Source organism: Spermophilus citellus (genome assembly GCF_964194105.1).
Source record: "Spermophilus citellus genome assembly, chromosome: 8".
NCBI classification, from domain to species: Eukaryota; Metazoa; Chordata; class Mammalia; order Rodentia; family Sciuridae; genus Spermophilus; species Spermophilus citellus.
Window position 1 is genome coordinate 10379343 of NC_138189.1, and position 22863 is coordinate 10402205.

Consider the following 22863-nt stretch of genomic DNA (forward strand, 5'->3'; position numbering starts at 1 on the left):
GCGGGCCGCCTGCGGGGCAGCGGGGTGCGCCCGCCGAGGCGCCGCGGGGACCGCGCTCCGCGTGGCGACCCCGACCGCACGCCCCGCCGTGGTCCCCGCAGCACTGCCGGGCGGCGCCGGGTACCGCGTCACGGAGGAGCGGTTCGGCTTTGAGTCTGGGCAGCGTTTGTTACCGTCCTCCCAGTCGGTTTCGCGGTCAGGGACTGACAGAAGCAGAGCGTGACCTTAAGCGGCGCCGACCTAACTTTCTTCATTGCCAAAGTTTTCAAGGGTGAATACTATCTAAATTAACCAAAGTAACAGTTGACAGTTTATCTAAATTGACCCAAGTAACAGTTAACAGTTCTTGTTGAATCTCTGGTTCCTCGCAGAGAAAGAATGTGGCCTTTGGGATTGAAAATATGGAATTTCGGAATATTATAATACTTTTCCATGATTTACCTAATTTTGAGCACTATCTTTTGTGCCTCGGGTTCTTCATTTTTTAACTGAAAGGTTGCCACAGCCCTGTGTAATTGTGTTCTTAAAGTCGTGGTGTGGAACACTAGCAGAACTTACACCATGATCCATACTTAACTGCAATCTGCTCTTAGACCAAAACACAGGCTCGCCACGGAGTGTAAGAGGTCACACAGCTTTCGTGTGGAATTTTAGACCATTGAAGAGAACTTTGAATCATTTAGTAAGCGAAGGAAGGCCTCATACATGGAGTGATTTGTCCACAGCCCCTTTCTGAACTGTGGAGGGAGAGTGGTATATGTTCATGATTACATTAGCATTTAAGATATTTTTAAAGGTACTGTAGGTCAGCGGTGTTTAAAATTGTCTTGAGAGAAGCAGTAAGGGTACCACCATATTTACTGATTTTTAGTAACGGCACGGTCCACATTTCCATTGGCTGAATGTTAGCACAAAATTGTAAGAATATTAGCTTATTTTTATAGTAGAATTGCTAGCAACTCATACACACGCACAAACTGCTTTTAGACTTGCAGTGAATTTTCTATCTGATGACTTAACTTTTCTTGTCGTAGGTTCTAAACTAGAATAATTTACTCTTGAAAATGAATGAACTTAATGGAGACTTGTATTAAGATTATTAAGAATAATTAAAGTCCATCATTGCTTATGGCAACATATCTCAGTGGATCCACCTATGGGTAACATCAGATAATTGCTTAACAATTTATGGATATTTAAGTGAAATAACACTTTAAAAGAAACTGCAACAACTGGAGCTAGATACCTTAAAAATTGAGTACACAATGCAAAAAAAGAACAACAACAACAAAACACACATTTCCTATACTGCACTATCCCCAAAGATTTTTAATTCATAGAACAGTGTAATAATTCTAAACTTTAGCTACTTTTGTAGTAATATACCTTGTTTTGGAAGCTCAAATTTCACTCATAACTGGGATATTTTAATTAAGAAAGACCACTTAATTAAGAAAGACCTAGCAGAATATGGTTCCTTTAGGATTACGATGTCGGCTCTATCTTTAAGAATATTCAAAGTTCAATTCAAAGTTAATTTAAAAGTAAAAATTTTTTCTTCATCTTTGTCATGCATACATTTCTCTAAAAGGAAAAAAAATAAGTTCATGGTTCTATTTGAGTAATTGTTTTGAAATATTTATAATAGGTAAAATGGCAAAAACTTGCCCACTGTGTAATAAGTATGATTTTATATAGTAAGATTTCAAATTTATTGCTTTTTGTAAGCTATTTCAACTATATTTTTCAGTTTTATATATTTCATTTTTTATGATCATAAATTCCTGGCTAAGGTCTAAAATTTAAACTTGAATTACAAGCTTTTTAAAGCCTATAATTTAAATAGAGATGTATCTTCCCTAGCCTCTTCTGAAACAATCGCCTTGGAGCAACCACCAGAGCAGTGGCTGGGGCACTGGAAGCATGTCCTGGGGAGCAGTGCATGGCAGAGATCATCGTAGAACTGGAAACATGGGAATTCCAGGAACCATGAATCAGATATCTCCATTGAAGAAACCATTCTCTGGTAATGTCATAGCACCACCGAAATTTACTCGCTCTACTCCATCACTGACTCCAAAATCTTGGATTGAAGATAATGTGTTCAGAACAGACAACAATAGTAATACACTCTTACCCTTACAGGTAAGAATGGTATGTAATTGGTCTTATTATTTCTAATGTTAATCTTTCAAAATAGGAAGTTGGGTGGCACCAGCAGTTGTAGTGTATAGTAAAATTAGTAAATGGAAAAAAATAAAGTCCTAGTTTTTAAGCATATAGATGGTGAGATACATAGAGAAAATTGAGAATGTAAAACATTCTCTAAGCACATAATGAAAAATAAGCTGCTTAAAATGTTGAAAAATCTCATTTTTCTTAAATACTGATTGAAGCTTTTAATTGGCAGTTCTTTTAAAATAAGTAAATTTATTATTGTGTAATCAAATTTTGTTTCTCCTATAACATAGTGAACCTAAAAAGTTCTGGAACTATAGTGATTCATAGATTTGTCTATATTGAGCTGTCTGGATATTAGAATACATTGAATACAGCTTTAATTATGGCAAAATAATATCAAGAGTATTACATCTAATTCAAATTTGTCTTTACTTATCCAGTGACTGAATTTTCCAAAGTATGGCCTAATAGTTATGGTGATAAACAGTTTTTTTTCCCAAGCTAAAATTTTTTTGTTGATCATTTTTTTGATGAATATTTTGTTGAAGTTCATTATGGCTATTTCAAATAAGATTTTATTTTCCCTAAAATCTTTAGAGGATTGAACAAAGATTTAAGAGAAAGAACTTTTGATTGTTTTTTGTTTCTTTTTTTTTTTTCCTTTTTTTGGGGGAGGGGGCGGGTATGGGGAAGAAAATTGCTCATTTCTGATGAAAACTTCTATGCTATTGAAGGTGAGATCTAGTTTGCAGTTGCCAGCTTGGGGCTCAGATTCACTCCAAGATAGTTGGTGCACTGCAGCCGGAACATCCAGAATAGACCAGGTAGGCTGCACAGTGTATATTTTTCAGGATTTTGAGTCGAGTTTAGTATTTACATTATGAGTAGGATTTATCATTACTTTTCAGATATGCCTATTTAAGCATATGTTACAGGGCATTAAAGCAATTTACTTTTAAAGATCACCTTGATTTACTATTTAATATAGAATATTCATCTTTATATATAAAAGATTTGTAATCATTTTATATTTCTAAGGCGTAATAAAATTTGTTTCTGAATGAAAGAAGTTAATTATATACTCAAGAGCACCTGACTTTAAACATCAGTCAAACTAAACAGATTTTATGTCCTTTCAGAATTATTTGCAGCTAGGTACAAAATCTCATATTTACTTAACATCCAGCCTTATATTTTATGTTTTAAAAAACTTTCCAGTAAATTTTTGTTCTGAAACCTGATATAGAGATTTCATATTTGAAATATATTATTGAGATATATTTCTGAAAAGGCCCTGTCTTAATTCAGTTTTTTACTTTCATAAAAATAAACTTTATGGTATAATTATTTATTCTAAATTTTATTACTGTTCTCATATCCTTCAAGTGGTTACAGAATGCTGTCTTTCCTCCTGCAGAGTGAATTTGTATGTATACTGGGTAGCAGGTGATGAGGATTATTACAAGACATAGAAAGCTCCCTCCTTACATATGAGGATTCTTTTTCACAGAGCCCAAGTTTGATTGAGCTTACACATGACATTATGTGAGTTAAGTGAATGGAGCTATTTTATCCTTAGCTAAGGCCTTTCCTCAGTTAATTTATCAAGAGATGACTTTGAGTAAGGACTGTATAAGCAGATTAATAATATATTTGTAAATAGAATTTTAATCTAAGGATTAGCACTAACTTCAATAATCAATCATTAGCAGTTGTTTAAGACAGGTCCTGCCTATATATAAAAATCGTTCTGTAAGGATCTGTGCTCTGAAATAGTTATCCGATGTAATTTACAATTAATTTACTCATTAATATTAGCTATCCATCTATTCCTATTTCTTCTTCACTCTGGCCTAGCTAATCTATATTAGTGACATTTTTATGGTAGCACTTTTCTATTGTTCAAATGGAATACTAAATGCTTATGCGATGGTATATTAGGAAAATTAAAAATATTATTTTGGAAATATTCTTAGGAATAGACACAATTATTCCAAGTGTATGTGCAGAAGCAATAGAATATGCATATGGTAGAAAGGGTCCTTGCAGGCAGAGGCAAAGGTTGAGAAATTAGTTTATTGGAATGGTTTTCTTTGATGGAATGGGGCTAGACAGTAGATAGAGGTGATAACAAAAGGACATTCTTTAAACTGGACTCTGGGACTGCCGCAGGACAAAGGCTGTGTCCTTCCACTTAGACTTCAGTCTAAGCCACTCTGCTTTTACCAGTTTAATAACCTGGGGCTTTAGGTAAGTTCATTTTAGGAGACAGGAATTTAGTATTACATATATATATTCTTTTGGCAAACTGCAGAGATATTAGTATTCCACATGGACTCAGAAGTGTGATATGATGAAGCTGAAGACCATGGAAAAAAAAAGAAGATAGTGGAAATTAAACTCAACTGGAAGGAAAGGAGGTCTGAAACCTGGGTTGTCTTCCTCTTCCTCAAAATCGTTAGGACATTAAATATAACAGTTTATGGGTTTTCATGTCTCTGGGTCATAGATGCCTTATCTATAAAAGGAGGACCTTGAACTAGGCCATGTGAAGCCTTTTCAGCCAGCTCTTATACATTCTTTGATCTGTTTTGCCATTTCTTTTTCTCCTTGCTTCCTCACCCCAAACCCTGGCCTTTATTTTTAGAATGAGAGTCTTAGGTTCTTGCTGGGAAGAGTCTAAGGCATTTGTCTATGGCAGCGGTGGTAGCATATGACCTTTCTGAGAGTCTTAAAAGCAATGTTGTCTCATTTCAGTACTCTAAGGGTCCGTTTTATACTTAATTTGTTCCGTGTTTCCATCTTTCCATAAAAGGTTGAGGTATTTGAAGTTGAGGTTCTTAAAAATACTTCTGCATGGACTGGGGCTGTAGCTCAGTTGGTAGAGCATTTGCTTAGCATATGTGAGGCGCTGGGTTCCATCCTCAGCACCACATAAAAATAAATAAAATAAAGGTATTGTGTCTGTCTACAACAAAAAAAAAATATTTAGGAAAAAAACTGCTGCAGCTACAAACTGGAATTGGCATTTTAAAATATTGAGTGGTTTTTATTTGTTTTTCAAAATTAAAATCATAGAATATGCTTCATCACTTAAATATCTGGGGAGAGTATTTTCATTTATGACTTTTTGTCATATATGTTTTAATATAACGTTTTTTGTTAAAAGTACATTATTATAAAACAACTTTTAATTTCTTCATACTTAACCTGATAAAGTGAATATATTAAAATATAGAACTTAAGTCTTAATTCTTGTAGTTGAACACTTCAGACCTTACTTACCATCAAGATCTGAACATATTAAATTCAATAAATGAAAAAAAGTTTCATAAGTTGATTTTATTTATTAGTAAGTAAAATTTTGTGGGTTGGTCTTTCTTAAGATTTTTTAATGAAAAAGCTTCAGATTTAAAATTTTTAGAAAACAAATGTAAATAGTTACACACATTAATTTAAAAATGTTTACTACATATTTCTGTGAATTCTTTTGGGCTAAGAATTTCTTAACCATAGTTACTCTTGCAGGAAATCACATTTCTAAATTATAATTTAGAATTATAAATCACATTTCTAAATTATTTTAAAATGGAATTTCCAAGTAGAAGTTAATGTTATACTATATTTATTCAATAATACTTGGATATTTTAAGCCACAAAGTAAATATCCTTTTAACTGAGGTTTTTATTACTTACAAGTTTATATATGGCATATCACGGTAAACAAAGCACTATCTTGCAACTGTAATTCTATGAAGCCTATAAAGGCATGTTGGCCTGTTCCCTAACCTGTTTCTTAACTCTGGAGATTATCAATTCTGCATTTTTCCTCTATGTCACATAAATTAACTTGAATTAATTGGAATTTTTGACCAATATTTAATACTGAAGATATAATAATATTGTGAGTCACAATTTGGAGTTTTTTTCTCAGAAAAATAAATTATGTGACTCTTTGTTCCCCTTTATGAAAATCAGTATGTAACTGCACACTAAGTTTAGTAATTCATCTAAGAAAGCATTCTTTAAGTTGTAATTTGGTTGTAGATTCTCTGTCGAAGGAACCACTGAGCTCTAGATAGGGCAGAGGGGTGGGAAGGGAAGGGAGAGGGCATGAGGTTAGAAATGATGGTGGAATGTGATGGTCATTATTATCCAAAATACACGTATGAAGACACGAATTGGTGTGAATATACTATGTGTACAACCAGAGATATGAAAAATTGTGCTCTATATGTGTAATAAGAATTGTAATGCATCCTGTTGTCATATATAAATTAAAAAATTAATTAAAAATAAAGTTGTAATTAGGGCACAGGTGTTCATACTCACATACTGATTGAGTATGAAAGAGAATGGGCTCTTATATATGTGCTTGGGTAGTGGATGCTTGCTTTTTAATGTTTCTTATCCTGTGTTTAATCTTTTATTGTACTTGCAATATTTTCTTACTTGTTTTAATAATTTTTAATATCAATATTTTTAATTTCCTTTGTGCTTTTTATGTGATTTAGCAGTTTTATGAGTTGACACACATTAGTAAATCTAGTTTTCCACTTACTACTATATTAAAACACTTTCCATTATGTTCAGCATTCTTTTAAAATTATTTTTTTCTAATATCCAAAGTTGGGTTGTTTCTTTTTTTAAAATTTATTTATTCTAATTAGGTATATATGAGAGCAGAATGTATTTTGATTGATTGTACATTTGTTTTACTAATTTTTTTAATCCTTGTTGGTACTAGAATAAGTTCAGTAGAGTTTGGCCTTTTAAAATTTTCAAAAAATATTTTTATTTTTCAGAGTGACTACCACAGTACTTTATTGAAATTCACTTTGTTGAGTGAGGTTCAGAGTAAATAAAGTTAGTTCAAGAAATATTATGTTCATTGTGCTTGTACTAGTGTCTTAATTACACTTGGGATAGATGGAGGAAAAATAACTATTCTTGCCTTTGAGAAAATAAGAGCCTAGTTGGATGAACAAAGTATCTGTGTGGAACAACTGAAAATGATGAGAGTTTATGAGACTGCATGCTACATGGTGTGGTAAAGCAGTGTAGGAGGTCATCTACCACTAATTCTGTATGGTTCACTAGCATTGTGTAATTAGGACTGTATAATAAATGTATACTTAAAATTGGGGAAAGCATTAGCACAACTTTGTTTTCGAATTAAAATATAAAGAAACACAAATATTGAAAATATAATAATAGCTCATCTTTCTGCTTGTACAGAATAATGCATATTTAGATATCTGTCATATCAGTAGATAAAAGGATGTAGGGTTTTTCTATGTTCATCTCCTTTTTCTTTGGGAGAATACTTCATTTTCAAGAGGAAAAGTTTCTACTTGACTACTTTTTTTTGAAATATAATAGTTTTGAATATATCAAAGCAAAAGAAAATATTACATCAAAAGTTCCCTTTGAATTAAGTTTGAGTTCCTTTGTCATGCCAATCTAATGTAATACTTGGAACGCCTTAATTTTAGTATTTGTAATTCTTTCTTGGATCATCTTCAACATCAGGATTACTTAGTTCTTTTCTGTGTTTTTCAGCCTAGGAATTCATTGATGGTCCAATAAGTGCTATCGTTAATACCTAAATAAAAATATTAAAAATGATAAAATAACTATTAGACTACAAGAGGTACTTTTTCACCAGTATGTTCTAGTATTTTTGCTGTTTGTTATTGTAGGATTGAGTTTACAATCAGTTTCTAAAACCCCATTTAATTGATTCCTTGCCAGATAATTTGCATATTGTAAAATAGGTTGGGTATAAACTTTTCCTTGAAGATTTTTATTTTTATTAAGTATATTGGCAGTTTTTAAATAATCATAATAAATGGAAGTCCCATTGCTATAATTGTCCATATTTATTATTAAATATAAGTATTGGTATATTCATGGTTCCTTTAAACCTACATCAGAGCTTTTTATTTTAACTAATGGTGTTTGCATGAATACAAATATTTCAATAGCTTTATTTTAGAATAATATATTTATTTTTAAATTTTATTTTATTTTTAAACATATTTATTTTATAGCCAGATTTCTTCCTGGTTTTCCAGAAGTCAGATTTTAATCCTCAGTTTACTAAATGGGATTTTCTCTATCTTTTGCATAGGAACCTCTAAACTTCATTAAATTTAAAAGGTGATTTTGAGATGCCATGACTTATTTGCTTACTCTAGGCTATAAAAATCATATGGGATGTAGCTGATGCTTAATAAAGTATAACTAAGCTAATAATTTTAAAACAGCTTTGCTATTTATTTTCCTAAAGTGGGCATTTGGTTCATATTCAAAGACTTCAGATAAAAATGGAAATAAGGGATCATGTAATAAGTGGGCATTTCACTATTTTGTTTGGATATAAGTTTCAAGCTAAAGTTATTAATATATCAACTTTTTTAGTGACAACTATTGGAGTTGATCACATAGTGGTTACTGATATTAATTAAATAGTTTGCTTAAGCATTTTCACTTTGTTGCCTTAAATTTTGTTAATGTCCCAGTGACAATGTATGTGGAATTATTTCAGTAATTTTACAGTGCTCTAGATTAAGACCACACACCTTGCAATAGAAGGAGGAGGCACCTCCCACTCTCAAACAGAAAAAGAGAAATCAATATTGTTTGGGTGATATTAATAATCACCATTAATTAAGGTCATAGATTGACTGAAAATGGGGATAAGTTGAATTTGTTCAAAATTTTCAACCAGAAAAGATAGCTTTGAACTCTACAGTACATTTTCTTTCCAAAAATTTAGAGTAAGTTGAATATATGATATTTAAAGTATTTATAATGTACTCTTAGAACCTATATGATACATCATTCAATGTTTTTTCCTTAATTATATTAACATTATTTTTTATCATGATAGTTTATATTTTATAACTATTTTAAATATATCTTAAAACATCAAATATATTAATAGCACTTAATCTTCCAGTGGGTAATTGTAAATTTGGGTTGGATGGCAAGGCTACATTAATATGATACTTGTTTCAACTTAGCCAGTTAACATCTGACTACCTATTCCATTAAGGATTCTAAGAAGTTTCATAGTCCTGTATGATTATAATTTAAAAAGTATAATCTTTGTCCTCATAGAAATCTACTTACACATTTTTATAAAGTTTTTTTATGGTAAAAGAAAGTAGTATTTATTTAATAAACATTTGAGAGCTAACAGTGTTCTGTATTTAGAATGTCTCTAGACTTAATTAACTTAGAAGTTGAATTAACTTACAGTATAGTGGAAGCACAAAAGACGGAAATATTTGGAGATATTCCTAAAATTGTAGGTCATTTTTTGCCCAAAGGCAATCCTGTCTATTCCAGTTGTATTTCATTTATTGTTATATGATTGAGTCTTTTCTATAATTTTTAAAATAGACTTTTAGGTATCATCTAGTCTGACATGATTATTTTCTACAAGAACCAGAGGCTTAATAATTTAGAAGAGAGTACAGAACTCTTTCTCATTTATAGCTATAAGCCAGCAGCATGAGTACACCTGAAAACTTGTTAGAAATATAAATTCTCAGGTGCTACTCCAAATATACTTATCCACACTCCATTGATGTGTCTCAGCAAACTGTGTTAACCAGCCTTCCAGATAATTCAAGTTTTGGAAGCAATGTTATAGCTCATTGATTCTCTGTACCTGTTTCACCGACAAGGTCACTGTTCCAGTGAACAGCTGTCACACTGCCAGTGCTATTCCTTAGGGGTCTTTCAGTAAAAATCAGTAATGGGGACTGATAGAGTTCATTCACTCTAGTGATAAAGTGGAATAACCCTTGCTGTCCAGCTTTCTTGTCATCATTCAGTGTTACTTTTTTCCCTTTCTAATTCCTTGACAGAACCTTGTTTAGTCTACAATACTGACTCTGGCCCCCTAGTTTTAAAAAGTTTACAACCTTAATTTAAACATAAAAGTAGAGTAAATAAATGAACATATTCTTAAGAAAGCTTTTTATGTTTTTCTTTGCTTCTGAACAGCTGGTTCTGAATCTTCTCTGTATTGTAGACCCCCTTGAAAAAGTATAAAACTTGTCTTGAGAAAAAAATTATACACACATGTATGTACATTGAATATAATCCCAGAGATTCTGTACTAGTCTCAAACTGCATGGATCCAAGTTGAGAAATACCTAACTTTGATTTCTGGAGAAAGAGGTTTCTTTTTCCCTAACTTAATTTTTTGATTCTTCCCTGTTTTCTGTGGGAATCATTTGTTGAGAATTTAAAATGGCCTATCATGTCTCCTCCATATTTATACACACACACACACACACACACACACACACACACACACACAGGAGTGGGTGAGGGATGGCACTGACATATTTTAGGAAAAGACTCCCAGGCTATTTGGAGGGCATGGGCTACAACTTGCTGTGGTATTTTCTGAAATATATTTTTTCATGGACATTGAGTACGTGTTGAGCAGAGTACAGTATAAATTCATGGGTGGTAAAAAAATCAAATTCTTCTAATAAGCAAAGGGAAAAGGTATTTAGCAAACAAGGCTTCTGACAATGTAGAAAATTTTGTTCTGAGATTTGGTGAAGTGGAAAACTTAGCTGAAAGTTCTTTTACTCTTCAGACCTGCCACCTTTGCAAGGTAGTTGGGAAAGGTAGGATTGCCACATGGAGAGACTAATATGGGAAGGAGCACAATGGAGGGCACAATTTGAATATTCTAATCATTAGACTTTGTTCTGATATTAGTATCTCATGCTTATGATTGTTAATGTATATAATGCTTATGCATTTATTGTTATGAAATTCAGATGTCTTAAATAATATAAAATGTCTGATAGATGTTTAAAGTACGGTGCAATTATGGAATTAAATCCTTTTCTCTCAGATATTTATTTTCTAAGTTCTGGTGTCTGTCGTCTTAGATATGTGAGAAAAGTTTAGAAGTTAAACTACTAAAAATTGCTCTTTGTGTGTATAGTATTTCAAGAATCTTTATAGAGAATGACAAAAGAAATTATTTTACTGTATTGCATTAATATTGCCAATATAATTAGATTATTTTTGATATGATACTTTGGAGATTAATAAATTGAAAATAGTTGTCCTTCAGTAAGGGATATTATAGTTCTTACATTCTTAGATATGATATTTTCTTGAGATACAGTTGCTTAGTAATAATATTCATATGACCTATTATATATAAGAGAATTTACATAGTATTTTTAACAGTTATTTGAAAAAATTGCATACATAGTAAGTCTATTTTTTTTTCTTCTCTTCTAGGATCGAAGTAGAATGTATGACAGTTTAAATATGCACTCTTTGGAAAATTCCCTCATTGATATTATGAGAGCAGAGCATGATCCCCTTAAGGGTAGGTGACTTTTTGAAACAAAAATTTTATATTACGTATCAATTTTTATGTTTATTTTACCAGTTTTTATAGGAAAATAAGCACTAAGCTCATCTGTCAACTAATTGTTAATAGTGTCTGAAAAAAAGTATTGTTTTGTAACTATTTGTATAATGAAAATATATCTTACATTTCTTTATATAACAGTTCTCATTGCACTTTATCTTAATGATGAAAATCTTGCAAATCATGTCAACTTGAGTGAAGAGAGGCAGGTTAGTTGTGCATTGCTACATAACAAATTATCCTAAAATTTAACAGCTTAAAACAACAATAAGTGTTTATTACCTTACACATTTTCAGTGGGTCAGGAGTACAGCAGCAGCTTAATTGATTAGTTCTGGCTCAGAATTTCTCATCGAATCAAAATCATTTTAATTCTTTAAAGCTAATTAAGAATTCACTTAAAAGATTTAGTCTCAAACTCCAGAACTTCAGTGTTGGCATCGAGGTTGTTAGCTACTAAGCAGATAATACTGGTCAACTATCTAATCATTTTGCTCTGCTAACTGGATTTTGCTTGTAGAGGATTCTTTTTTTTTTTTTTTTTTTTTTTTTTTTTTTTTTGTCTTTCTGATTCTTTCTTTTTAAGGAGCTTGGAAAGCTGAGGGGTCATTAGTGGTTGCTGATGATGTAGTTCTCTATACAAACTGATATAGTTACACTTTGGGTTTTTGTTTGTTTTGTTTCTCATCAAAATTCAGTGTAGTTTTTTGAGTGTCTATATGGAATCTCGTTCTCCTCACTGTTAGGCTGACAGTTCAGTGGTGTTTGTCTTGGGTCTGCTATTTGAATAGAATCTAACAACTCATGATTAAAAAAGCCCTGTTTTTTTCCTTGTCTTCTTTAGAAAGAAAACTCTTAAGAATTTCTAGACAAATCAAAGATTATTGTTAGTGGATGATGAAAGGTTTTCATTGTTATTTCTTCCCATCTTTTAAAAGGGTCTTGAAGATGTTAGAGAAAATAGTCATTGCTTCACTATTAATTATTTAAGTTTTTTTCTTTTTTCTAGCCTGGGTAATTATAAAAGTGGAGGTCTAGAGAGGAACTTGAGAAAGGAAATGGAAGCAGCAAAAGGTGAACAATAATAATTTTTTAAAAATCTGAAGCGATTTCCAAATTTTTTGTTAAAAAAATTGTCTTTGTAAGAATAAAAATATGCCCACCACCACCTTTAGGAGTCTGGAGTCATCATGGTGATAAATTTGTTTCTGATTGGAGTACATTATGTTCCACATGTATTATGGCAACAAAAAAAGAAAAAAATTAAGAAACCTTCCCTACATAGAGAAATAAGACTAGTACTTCACAGTTGCCATCATATACATACTTAAAATTACTTTACTCCCTGAGTGCTGCTCTAAAAATGGTTCTTCTTCCTTTTCTTTCTAGTACAACTTTGCTGCTTCCTGCAATGATCATATTGTGTATTTACACACACACACACACACACACACACACATACATACAAACACTTGTGTCACTACAGTTTTTTAGTTGGACCTCAGTAGAATCTGAAAAGCAAGACGATGTCAAATGGAAGAAACCAGCCAGGGTTAACCCATAAATTTGTTTTTCTTATTTTTTCCACATTCCTGATCTTTAGAATAATGTTCACCTTTATCCCATCTCTTCAGAAAATCTTGACCTTCATTTAATACAAAATAATTATTTACCCCCAGGAACAAAATTAGTATTTTATCCTTTTAAAGTGCTTTTTTTAAAGTTAGTCATTTTTGCTAGGCTTGGGGGTTCACATCTATAATCTCAGCTACACATAAGACTGAGACCGGAGGATTATAAATTTGTGACCAATCTCAGCAGTTTTCCAAGACCTTAATATTAGGTTAGTTAGAGATGTAGCTCAGTGGTAGAGTGCCTCTGGGTTCAATCCTCAGTACCATAAAAACCAAACCAAACCACTGTTTTCTTCAACTTTCTTCTGGGATCTAATGGAAAAGAAGAAAATAGGTTAATTTTTAAAATGAGTTTCTCCTTTTTCTTTGTATTAATGGTGGATATTTCTAGAAAATTGTGGACTTGAGTAATGAGATATTATATTAGTTATCTATTGCTGCAAAATAAATCACCCCCAAAATTAGCATCTAAAGCAACATCTCACACAATTTCTGTAGGTTAGAATTTGGGAGGAGTTTGACTGATTAGTTCTTGATAAGGATCTCTTTTGAGGTAGAAATCAAGAAATCACCTGAGCTTTGACTGCAGGCTTCACTGAGCTCTGGAGGATTCCAACTAAGACAATACATTCATGTAGCTGGCAAATTAGTATACAATGTTGGTAGAAGAACTCAGTTCAGTGCCAGGTAGATGTTTCCACAGGACTGCTAAAGTTTCCTTATAAGCTCCTTCTGAGTGAGTGATAGAGCACAAAGTAGTGGCCTCAAAGTCTTACAACATCATTTTGTGAGTATTTGGTAGCTCAAGAGATTGTGAATGCTAGAAGGCAAGAGCAGTGGGTACCATCATGGAAACTGCTTACTACTGAGTTAAATGCTGTAAAATTGCATTCTGGTCAAGGTGAGAATTGGTGTCAACAGGAAGGAAAACAGTTAAGGAGATCTATAGAATGCAAAGAAAATAGCAGGTTATTGACCTGAGAACTGAGTGATTGTACTAATGGAAACACCTTCTCATCCCCACTTAAAGGCTAAAATGCTTCTCTGCAGTTTATTTTCATTTTCCTATACTTTGATGGTTTTTGCAGGTCAGTAGTTAACCTCACTGGTTTATTAGTAAGGTTTGTATGGTCTAGTATAGCAGGTGGAAAGGTTCTAATTTTTTGGCCATGTGCAAATGTGAAGCCAAAGACTGAACTCTGAATGAACTTTATTCTACTAAATGTACCTACTTTTGCACCAGTTGCTGGCTATCCATTGTGTAAAGCAGACATGGTGTCTGCCTTTGGGGAATGTATAGCCTACTGGGGAAAGAAACACAGATCTTACACAAACACAGAAGAGAATGTTGGAAATAACTGTGGAAGGAGGCAATAAAGTGCTTAGAAGGCAATAAGTGGGAGCACCTGATTTAGATGTAAGGTTAAAGGAAGCTGAAACCTTGAAGCCTGAGCATCACAATGATGGAAAAATATTGGGAAATGTCAACTACACAAAGGATCCAGCATGGGCAAAAGCATGGCTGAGATTGCCACATTTGAGGAACTGAAAGGCAGCTAGCTAGCTAGTCCTGGTTTAGCTTAATGTTTAGGGCTGCCTGATGCTGATTGGGTATAACCTGCTCAGTTAGCACTTCACATGCTGCTGTCTTTTGCTCTGGATTGAACTAATGGCACTGATCTGCTTTGTTTATTCTGCAGTGGTTTCTCTCTATTAACTGTTTTCTGTTGAACTGGCCTGATTCTAGGCGAAATATTTTTTCTTTTCAAAGGAAAAATAAGCATGGGGTCTTTTAATAGTTAAAAAGTCATGTTTTGCCAAGTACAGTTAAGTAATTTTGTAGTTTAATATTTAATAAATACTTATTTTAAATAATTTGTGATCTTTTTATGTGTGAGTTAGTTCATTCCCCTTTAAACAAAAGAACAAAACAGATCATTGTTAAGCTCTCTTCTCTCCTGCCCCCAGCACTTTGTTCAAAGGTCTTACTGTGTGAGCATTTTTACCAAACTTGCTTATGCTCTCCCCCAAATTATAAGGACAAAAATTTTAATTTCAGCCCATGAAAGTTGATTTGAAAACTGTAGGAGGAAATACAATTTATAAAACAGTTCTTGAGAAGATCTGTCTCAGCAGATCATAATGTCTTTACCAATGTTCCCTAAACAATTAAAGGAAATTCAGGAAAAGGGATTTAGAATGTGATTTTTTTACGTCAACAAATGTTTAGAAGTGGGTGCTTCTAAAACATTCCACTTACCATGAGTCTTTATATGTCTAGTATCATTTTCATTAAGTACTGATTGTTAAATCCTATTTTTAAGACTCTTTAAGAACCTCTGCCTGTTTTAGGGACATTATTAACTCCTGAGAAAGTGAGGAATTGTTGCTTCAAGGTTCCATGTGGTTGTGGTAGTACCAAATTCTTGCTACTTTTCTTTCAATTTCCTGCTGTTTCTCTCAGTTGGCTATGTAAGATGGAAGTACAGGTCACAAAATAACTTGCAGGAATTTCTAAGTCTCCTGTATGAAAACTTGTGTTTTAGAACTTAAAAACTTTTGAGCTGGACAGTCGTTCTTAAACTCTGTCCAAGACACTGTGTAAGCATGTTTTGTAAAGAGCACATTTAGAGAAGCTGGTATAAAGAAGAGCAAGGGCAAAGAAATCTATGAAGTATTTTGAAAAGTTTTAATATATCAATTAAAAGACAGCAAAGTGCAAAATAGAACAAATACCAATGATGTAAAGCAGTTATGTTGACTTCCTCTTACAAGGCCTTGCCTTATTCCCTCTGACAGATGATTTTTCCAAACTGAGTTTTATTTTCTTCAGGTACCTGTTTCTTGGAGTCAAAATTTTCACAATTGCCAGAAGAAAAAAAAAAAGCTATAGAACAAAATCACAAATACAGGTTGAGCATCCTTAATCCAAAAACCCAGAATTCAGAATGCTCCAAAATCTCATAAACTTTTTGAGAGCCAAATGGAAAATTTCATATCTGACCCCGTGACATATTGCAATCACAATGCAGACAACACTAAAAATATTGTGTAAAATTGCCTTCAGGCTATGTGTATAAAGTATATATGAAACACAAATGAATTTCATATTTAGACTTGAATCCCATTCCCAAGAGAACTCATTTTGTAAATGCAAATATTCTAAAATCCAACAAAGAAAAAATCCAAAACCTAAACACTTCTGGTCCCAACCATTTTAACCTGTACTTGAGTGTTCCTTCAAAAAAGATAGTTTTACAAAAAAGTAGTAAAATTTACATATTCTTTTCTCTTATAATTTTTGTTTTTCCTGGCTTTATCAAAATAAGAAAAAATTCAGTAATTTTAAAATAAATTAGATTTATATAGGAGCTATGTATTTTGATATTGTGATGAATGTTCTTACAATATACATAGAATCTTGTTACTTACCTTCTAGCTGTTTAGAATTAAGTTCATCTTAAAGTACATTTACATGAATTTAACTCTTTTCATCAGAATATCTACAGACTAAAAAGGAAATTATGAAAATGTTGTAGAAGTTCTCATTTTAGAAAACTTATTTGAAATATTGGTATCATGAGTAGAAATTTTTAAGTTTTATTTCTTTTTAGGGTAGCTATCCTTATTAACAACAATATTATTAAATTTGAGAACATAGTGAAGCCATTATATCTTCAGGCATCTTTGAATATTTAGATAAATGTTCATTTGAATTATGACAGATTACAATTTAATTTTTCAAAACTAAAACCTACCAGACAAAAACTATGGTGAATTTTCTTAAAATCACATTAATTCAGAATACATATGTGCTTACTGCAAGTTGCTTCTTCCCCACAATGCATCTTCTTATGATTTTAGACATGTAAAGTTTATGTATCTTATCTTTAAATGGAAAATAACAAGAAGAATCTTCCTCATATATAATTTTCAGTGATAAAATCAAGTTCTTCGGATGATTAGGCCTATGAATTCTAGCTGCTTAAAGTATTTAAAAGAGTACCCGAGAATCTTTCCTTTAAAGTGTAGCGTTTAATCCTTTTTTCAACATTTGTTTTGTTTTCTTATTACCAAAAGTGGTATTTATACATTAAAGAAATTTGTAAACACCAGAAAAAAATGAATTTTAAAATCATCAGTAATTCTGCAAACTAAAATAGCCACAATCAATATTTTTTTAGTTTAATTGATTTTTTAAAATACATGACAGCAGAATGCATTATAATTCTTATTACACATATATGCCACAATTTTTTCATATCTCTGTATATAAAGTAGGTTGACACCCAATTCGTGTCTTCTTACATGAACTTTGGATAATGATGTCCATCACATTCTACCATCCTTGTTAATCCCCTGGCTCCTTCCTTTCCCTCCCACTCCTCTTCCTTATCTAGAATTCATCTATTCCTCCCATGCTCCCGCTCCCTACCCCACTGTAAGTTAGCCTCCTGATATCAGAGAAAACATTTGGCATTTGTTTTTTGGGGGATTGGCTAACTTCACTTAGCGTTATCTTCTCCAAGGCCATCCATTTGCCTGCAAATGCCATGATTTTATTCTCTTTTATTGTTGAGTAAAATTCCATGGGGTATATATGGCAGCTATTATGAAGACAAACAATAAGTGTTGGCAAGGATGTGGGGGGAAAGTACACTCATATATTGCTAGTGGGACTGCAAATTGGTGCAGACAATATGGAAAGCAGTATGAGATTCCTTGGAAATCTGAGAATGGAACCACCATTTGACCCAGCTATCCCTCTCCTCAGACTATACCCAAGGGACTTAAAAACAGCATACTATAGGGACACAGTCACATCAATGTTTATACCAGCACAATTCACAATAGCTAAATTGTGGAGCCAACCTAGATGCCTTTCAGTAGATGAATGGGTAAAAAAAATGTGGTATTTATACACAAAGGAATTTTTAAAATATTATTTTACTTCTAGGTGAACACATACTTTTATTTTACTTTATTTATATGTGGTGTTGAAGATCAAACCCCGTGCTAAGCAAGGGCTCTACAGCTGAGCCACAACCCCAGTCCCACAGTCAGTATTTTGACGTATAATTTTTCCAATATTTTTCTATATGTAATTTGAAATATTTGCAGTTTTCTTTACCCTCCCCCAAACCTGGTTAACTTTTTTCAAAAATCAGTTTAACAGTACATGTATGTAGATTTAAAAGTCAAATAGTTCCACAGGCTTATAATTTTAAAAAATGTATATATAAATGTTCTCATTTTTCTAACCCTTTTATGACTCCTGTTTCTTAGAGGTAGCCACTTTGAAACTTTTTGTGTTTTTTTTTAACTCATTCTTCATGTAATTTTGAATAATCTGTATTCTTATATTTCAAATATTACGTGTTGATAATAACACATCCCTCAATTCTTCCTCTTATTCTGTTCTCTAAAAATTATTATAAAAGTATTTTTTTAACTTAAGGATTACATTACTGAGAATAATGCAAATAATATTTATAAATGAACCTCGTATATATTGTACTATGATATATCATTTCTTTTTCATATAACATTGCTTTTTCAGAAATTAATCATATGCTTTTCTGGTTGGTTTGCTTAGTTTTCTAAATACTTAGCTCTAATTTTATTCCAAAATTTATCTGTAAAACTCTTTCAGTTCATGCAAATACAGCAAATCATCTTTCAGATTGACCTCTTTCCCAGCTTCTAGAGGCATCCTTCTCATAGTCCCCTCTTTAGCTGTCATTTGGGAACTTCCATATTCCTAGGAATCCCTTTTTCCTTCCTGTGGAATCCAGATCCTGATCTCCATATTCTTTTCTTAATGGCTTATCTCTTTTTTTTTGGGAGGGGGGGCTTGTCTTCCAGTATCTTCTGCTGATGGGACAAAAAATTTGAGCCTTTATATGAATAAAAACATATTTATTATACCTATGTAAGATGATAGACTAGCATGGAATTGTATATTAGCAATTTAGAATTTTAAAGGCACGAATTCATTTTCTTTTAACTTCAGGGTTGCTAGCCATATGATGCTATTCTGAAACCTGTTTGTTTATATGATTGTCTTGTTTTTAATTTTCTTTTTTTTCTTCTGAGAGCTTTTAGGATCTTTTCATGCCTGAATTTTAAAATCATGAAATGTGGGTCTTGAGGTGCATATGTGCCTGCATGCCTCCTTCATTTCATTTGTTATTGAGCTGCACATTAATTTGGATGCTTTTAATGAAGACACTCATATTTCTTTGATAATAACTCCCCTTTTTGAAATATTATTTCTTTTTGGAATTCCTTTTTTCAAATGTTGAATCTCTATACCATCATTTACTTTTATTGTTTTACCTTTTAATTTGATTTTGAAGAAGTATCCTTATCGCTCATATTTCAACTTTTGAGTTTTTAATTTAAAACTTTTTGCTAATTTTTAAGATTCTGTCTTAAAATAATTCTTGTGACTTTCCTACCATGTCCTTATTTTTATATCTTAAATTTGTGCTTTTTCTCTGGCGTATATTGTAGTATTTAAGTATTATCTTTCCATTTTATTGTGTTGTCTGTGCTTCCTCTGATTTCCTCTTTTCTGTTTTTTTCCCCCTCATGTTGGAGACTTTCATCAAATATCTCATAATTCTTTACTGTCCATTCATATTATTTAAAAGTAAAATACAAACTTAGGATTGAAAGCTCTGTGTGTTTACTTGGGTAAACATTTGCATTTGTAGGTAAGACCCTCAAATAGTCTGTCTCTGGGCCTGTCTATGTGGTCAGGGTAGTGATCTGGCTGTGTTTCTTCTGTCTTCTGACTGGGAATTACAGGCTAGTTACTTGCCCTCTTAGAAGAACCAAAAAGTCGACTGTGTGTTTCTCTAATTCTTTTAAAAATTAACAAGCAGTTACCAACTTTACTGCTTTCCTGTTTCCACCCTGTATCTATCATCAATGGTAACCTGAGCATCTTATGCTTGAGCCTCTCCAGGTATCTGCTATGGCAAATGGCTTATTTCTTGATGGCTTTTCCTATACACCCACTGGTTTAGGTTTGTGGCTTCAGTGATTTCTGGTCTACAATGTCAGTTACTACTTAACGATTCATATTTACAACTTCCCAAAATGTGTTACCTGGTTCTTCTGAAATCCTGTACGATTGCTTGTCCTGATGGAGTTATTCTTAAGTTATATTTAAGTTAAATTTCTTAACTGTCTTTTTAGAGATTTCAGAAAGCAACAGTAGTAAGCACATGTGTTTGTTCTTTCATCATCAGTAGGAAATCTCTGTAATCCCTAATCAGTATGTATTTTGTCAATGAGAACTCCCTTACACACCTAACATGAGTAGATTATATTTTGTTAAAGATTTTTAGGGGATCATTCCTTTTTAATCAGAGTTCTTTATCATTTATTTTAGGTACATTAATTTGTTATAGGTTAATATTATTTAAAAGATTATTAATATCTTTCAGATGACACTCTGATTGAAACAATGATAATACCTGTTTTTACTTTGCCTTGAACTAGCATATATCATAATGCAAGGCAAACAGGAACAGCTCAATAAATTATTGGTTAAATGAGTAATCATTTTTCTTAATAATTCATTTTTCTTCATAAATGCATGTTTAGAGTGTTTAAAATAGATCCTATATATTTTATTCCTGTAATATAATTTGTATAACCTTTCCTTGGATGCTGAGTATTTTTAATATAAAATAAAATTCAGTGAATTTTATGTTCATTTCCATAGGATAAACTTAATACATTTGTTTTTGTAGCTCTTAATATGTACAGATGCTCCTTGGTTTATGATAAATGAAAATGTTATAAGTGAGGAATGCATTTAAGACACAAAACCTACCCAAAATAACATTTTAGCCTAATCTACCTTAAATGTTCTCAGAATGCTTACTTTAGCCAACAGCTGGGCAAAATCATTGAAAACTATATTTTATAATAGTGTTAAATATTTCATGTAATTATTGACTACTGGAAGTGAAAAATGGTGACTATATGTGTACACCCTTTGGCAACCTTGTAAATTGGGGACTGTCCATATTGCCATCCTATTTTTAAGCTTTATAACAATTCATCATTGCCACTGGCAATGTGTGATTGCCCATTGTCATTTTTAATAGATAATTAGCATTATTTCATTTAAAATGCTTTTGCAGTGAAAGGTTCTGCAACCATTAGTTCAACTTGGTTTTAATATCAGTTTCATGTTAGTTTTATTGTAGTAACTATAAGATAATACATTATCTTACTATATGATTAATGGCTTAAGTTTATTCTTTTTTATTGTGTTTCTTTTGTGATTGTACTTGCAACAAAACATTTTGGTATTGTTGTTTCTTAGTATATTTTTATAGTATTGATTGAATAAAAAATTTGAAAATTTGTAAATATTGTTTGGATGAAAAAAATTATGACAAGATCCTGATTTAAGTGTTTGTTAAATAGATTAACTTCATTGAATCTAAAGCAGATTAATGGCTGTAGAGGTAGGTAAGGAATGATTCTATTGCTCTCTTGGCATCTGGTACTTTGGATCTAAGGGTCTTTTCTACATTTGTATGATCTTATTCTAGGCTTTTATGAGGCATGCATTGAGATTTGGGAGTGAGGTCAGGAATGACTGTCCTGCCCCTTGGATCTGAGCAGAGATTGGAGTTAATCAAGGTGGTAATGACCACATTCTGAGTGGATTTTACCAGACTTTGTATGAACCTTTTGTTCCTAATTGGAATTTAGAAGTAAAGGTGAAATATAGATGATGAAAAAAATGTTGAAAGAGTATACCAAACCAATGGGAGCAACACTTCCATTTAAACACATAAGAAAGATGAGCTGTTTTCAATTAAGGTGTGTGTGTGTGTTTTATGTTTACTATACCTATACAGTTTGTCACATATATACATATGTTTATTTCCACAACTAACATGTAGGTATTTACCCTTATTTTGCCCTTGAGCAGCTAATTATTCATAACGATTTTTGCCAAATTTCAACTGCTATTAAGTGATGAAACTTTGTAACTCTCCACTTGTGCTTTCTTTCTCTCTTTCTGTTTTGGGTTTGGGAGAATTAAAACCAGAGGCACTTAATTCACATGAGCCACATATCCAGCCCTTTTTATTTTTTTTAGTTTGAGACAGGGTCTTGTTAAGTTGCTCAGAGCCTTGCTAATTTGCTGAAGCTGACCTCAAATTAGTGATTCTCTTGCCTCAGCCTCCTGAGCCTCTGGGATTACAGGTGTGCACCACCATGCCCAGTCACCAGCTCGTGCTTTTTTTTAACCACTATATTAGACTGCCTCTCTTTTTAATTGGTAACTCAGGAACTGCATAGTTATAATATATGACTTAAATGTTTACTTTTTTCTTAAAAGTCTTGGCATAGTGTATGGCAATGGTTTTTAGCATTTTTCTCATCACTGTGAGGAATTGGTGGCAACCTTGTTCATGACTATTAAGCTTTGGAGTACAGTTTTCATAGTTCCCCCTTATTCACAGAGAGTATGTTTTAGGACACCCAGAGGATCACTGAAACCTTAGATGGTATCACACCCTGCATATGAATACTGCAATGTCATGACAGTCAGTCTATGATTAATAAAACTACTAAGGGACAAAC

At 32.4% G+C, this 22863-nt stretch overlaps 1 protein-coding gene across 7 annotated transcripts in view; it reads left to right on the forward strand.

Moving 5' to 3' along the window:
* CPEB2 (cytoplasmic polyadenylation element binding protein 2) overlaps window positions 1-22863 on the forward strand; it is a 77284-nt gene that overhangs the window by 3738 nt on the left and 50683 nt on the right. For 2 of the 7 annotated variants that reach the window (XM_081304447.1, XM_081304448.1), the window contains exons 2-4: window positions 1864-2145; window positions 2916-3005; window positions 11470-11560. In XM_081304447.1, coding sequence (XP_081160573.1) covers window positions 1864-2145; window positions 2916-3005; window positions 11470-11560 — 463 coding nt within the window. Of the gene's footprint in view, window positions 1-1863; window positions 2155-2915; window positions 3006-11469; window positions 11561-22863 lie in introns of those variants that run through there. The other 5 variants (XM_081304449.1, XM_081304451.1, XM_081304450.1 and 2 more) reach the window with 3 other exon arrangements.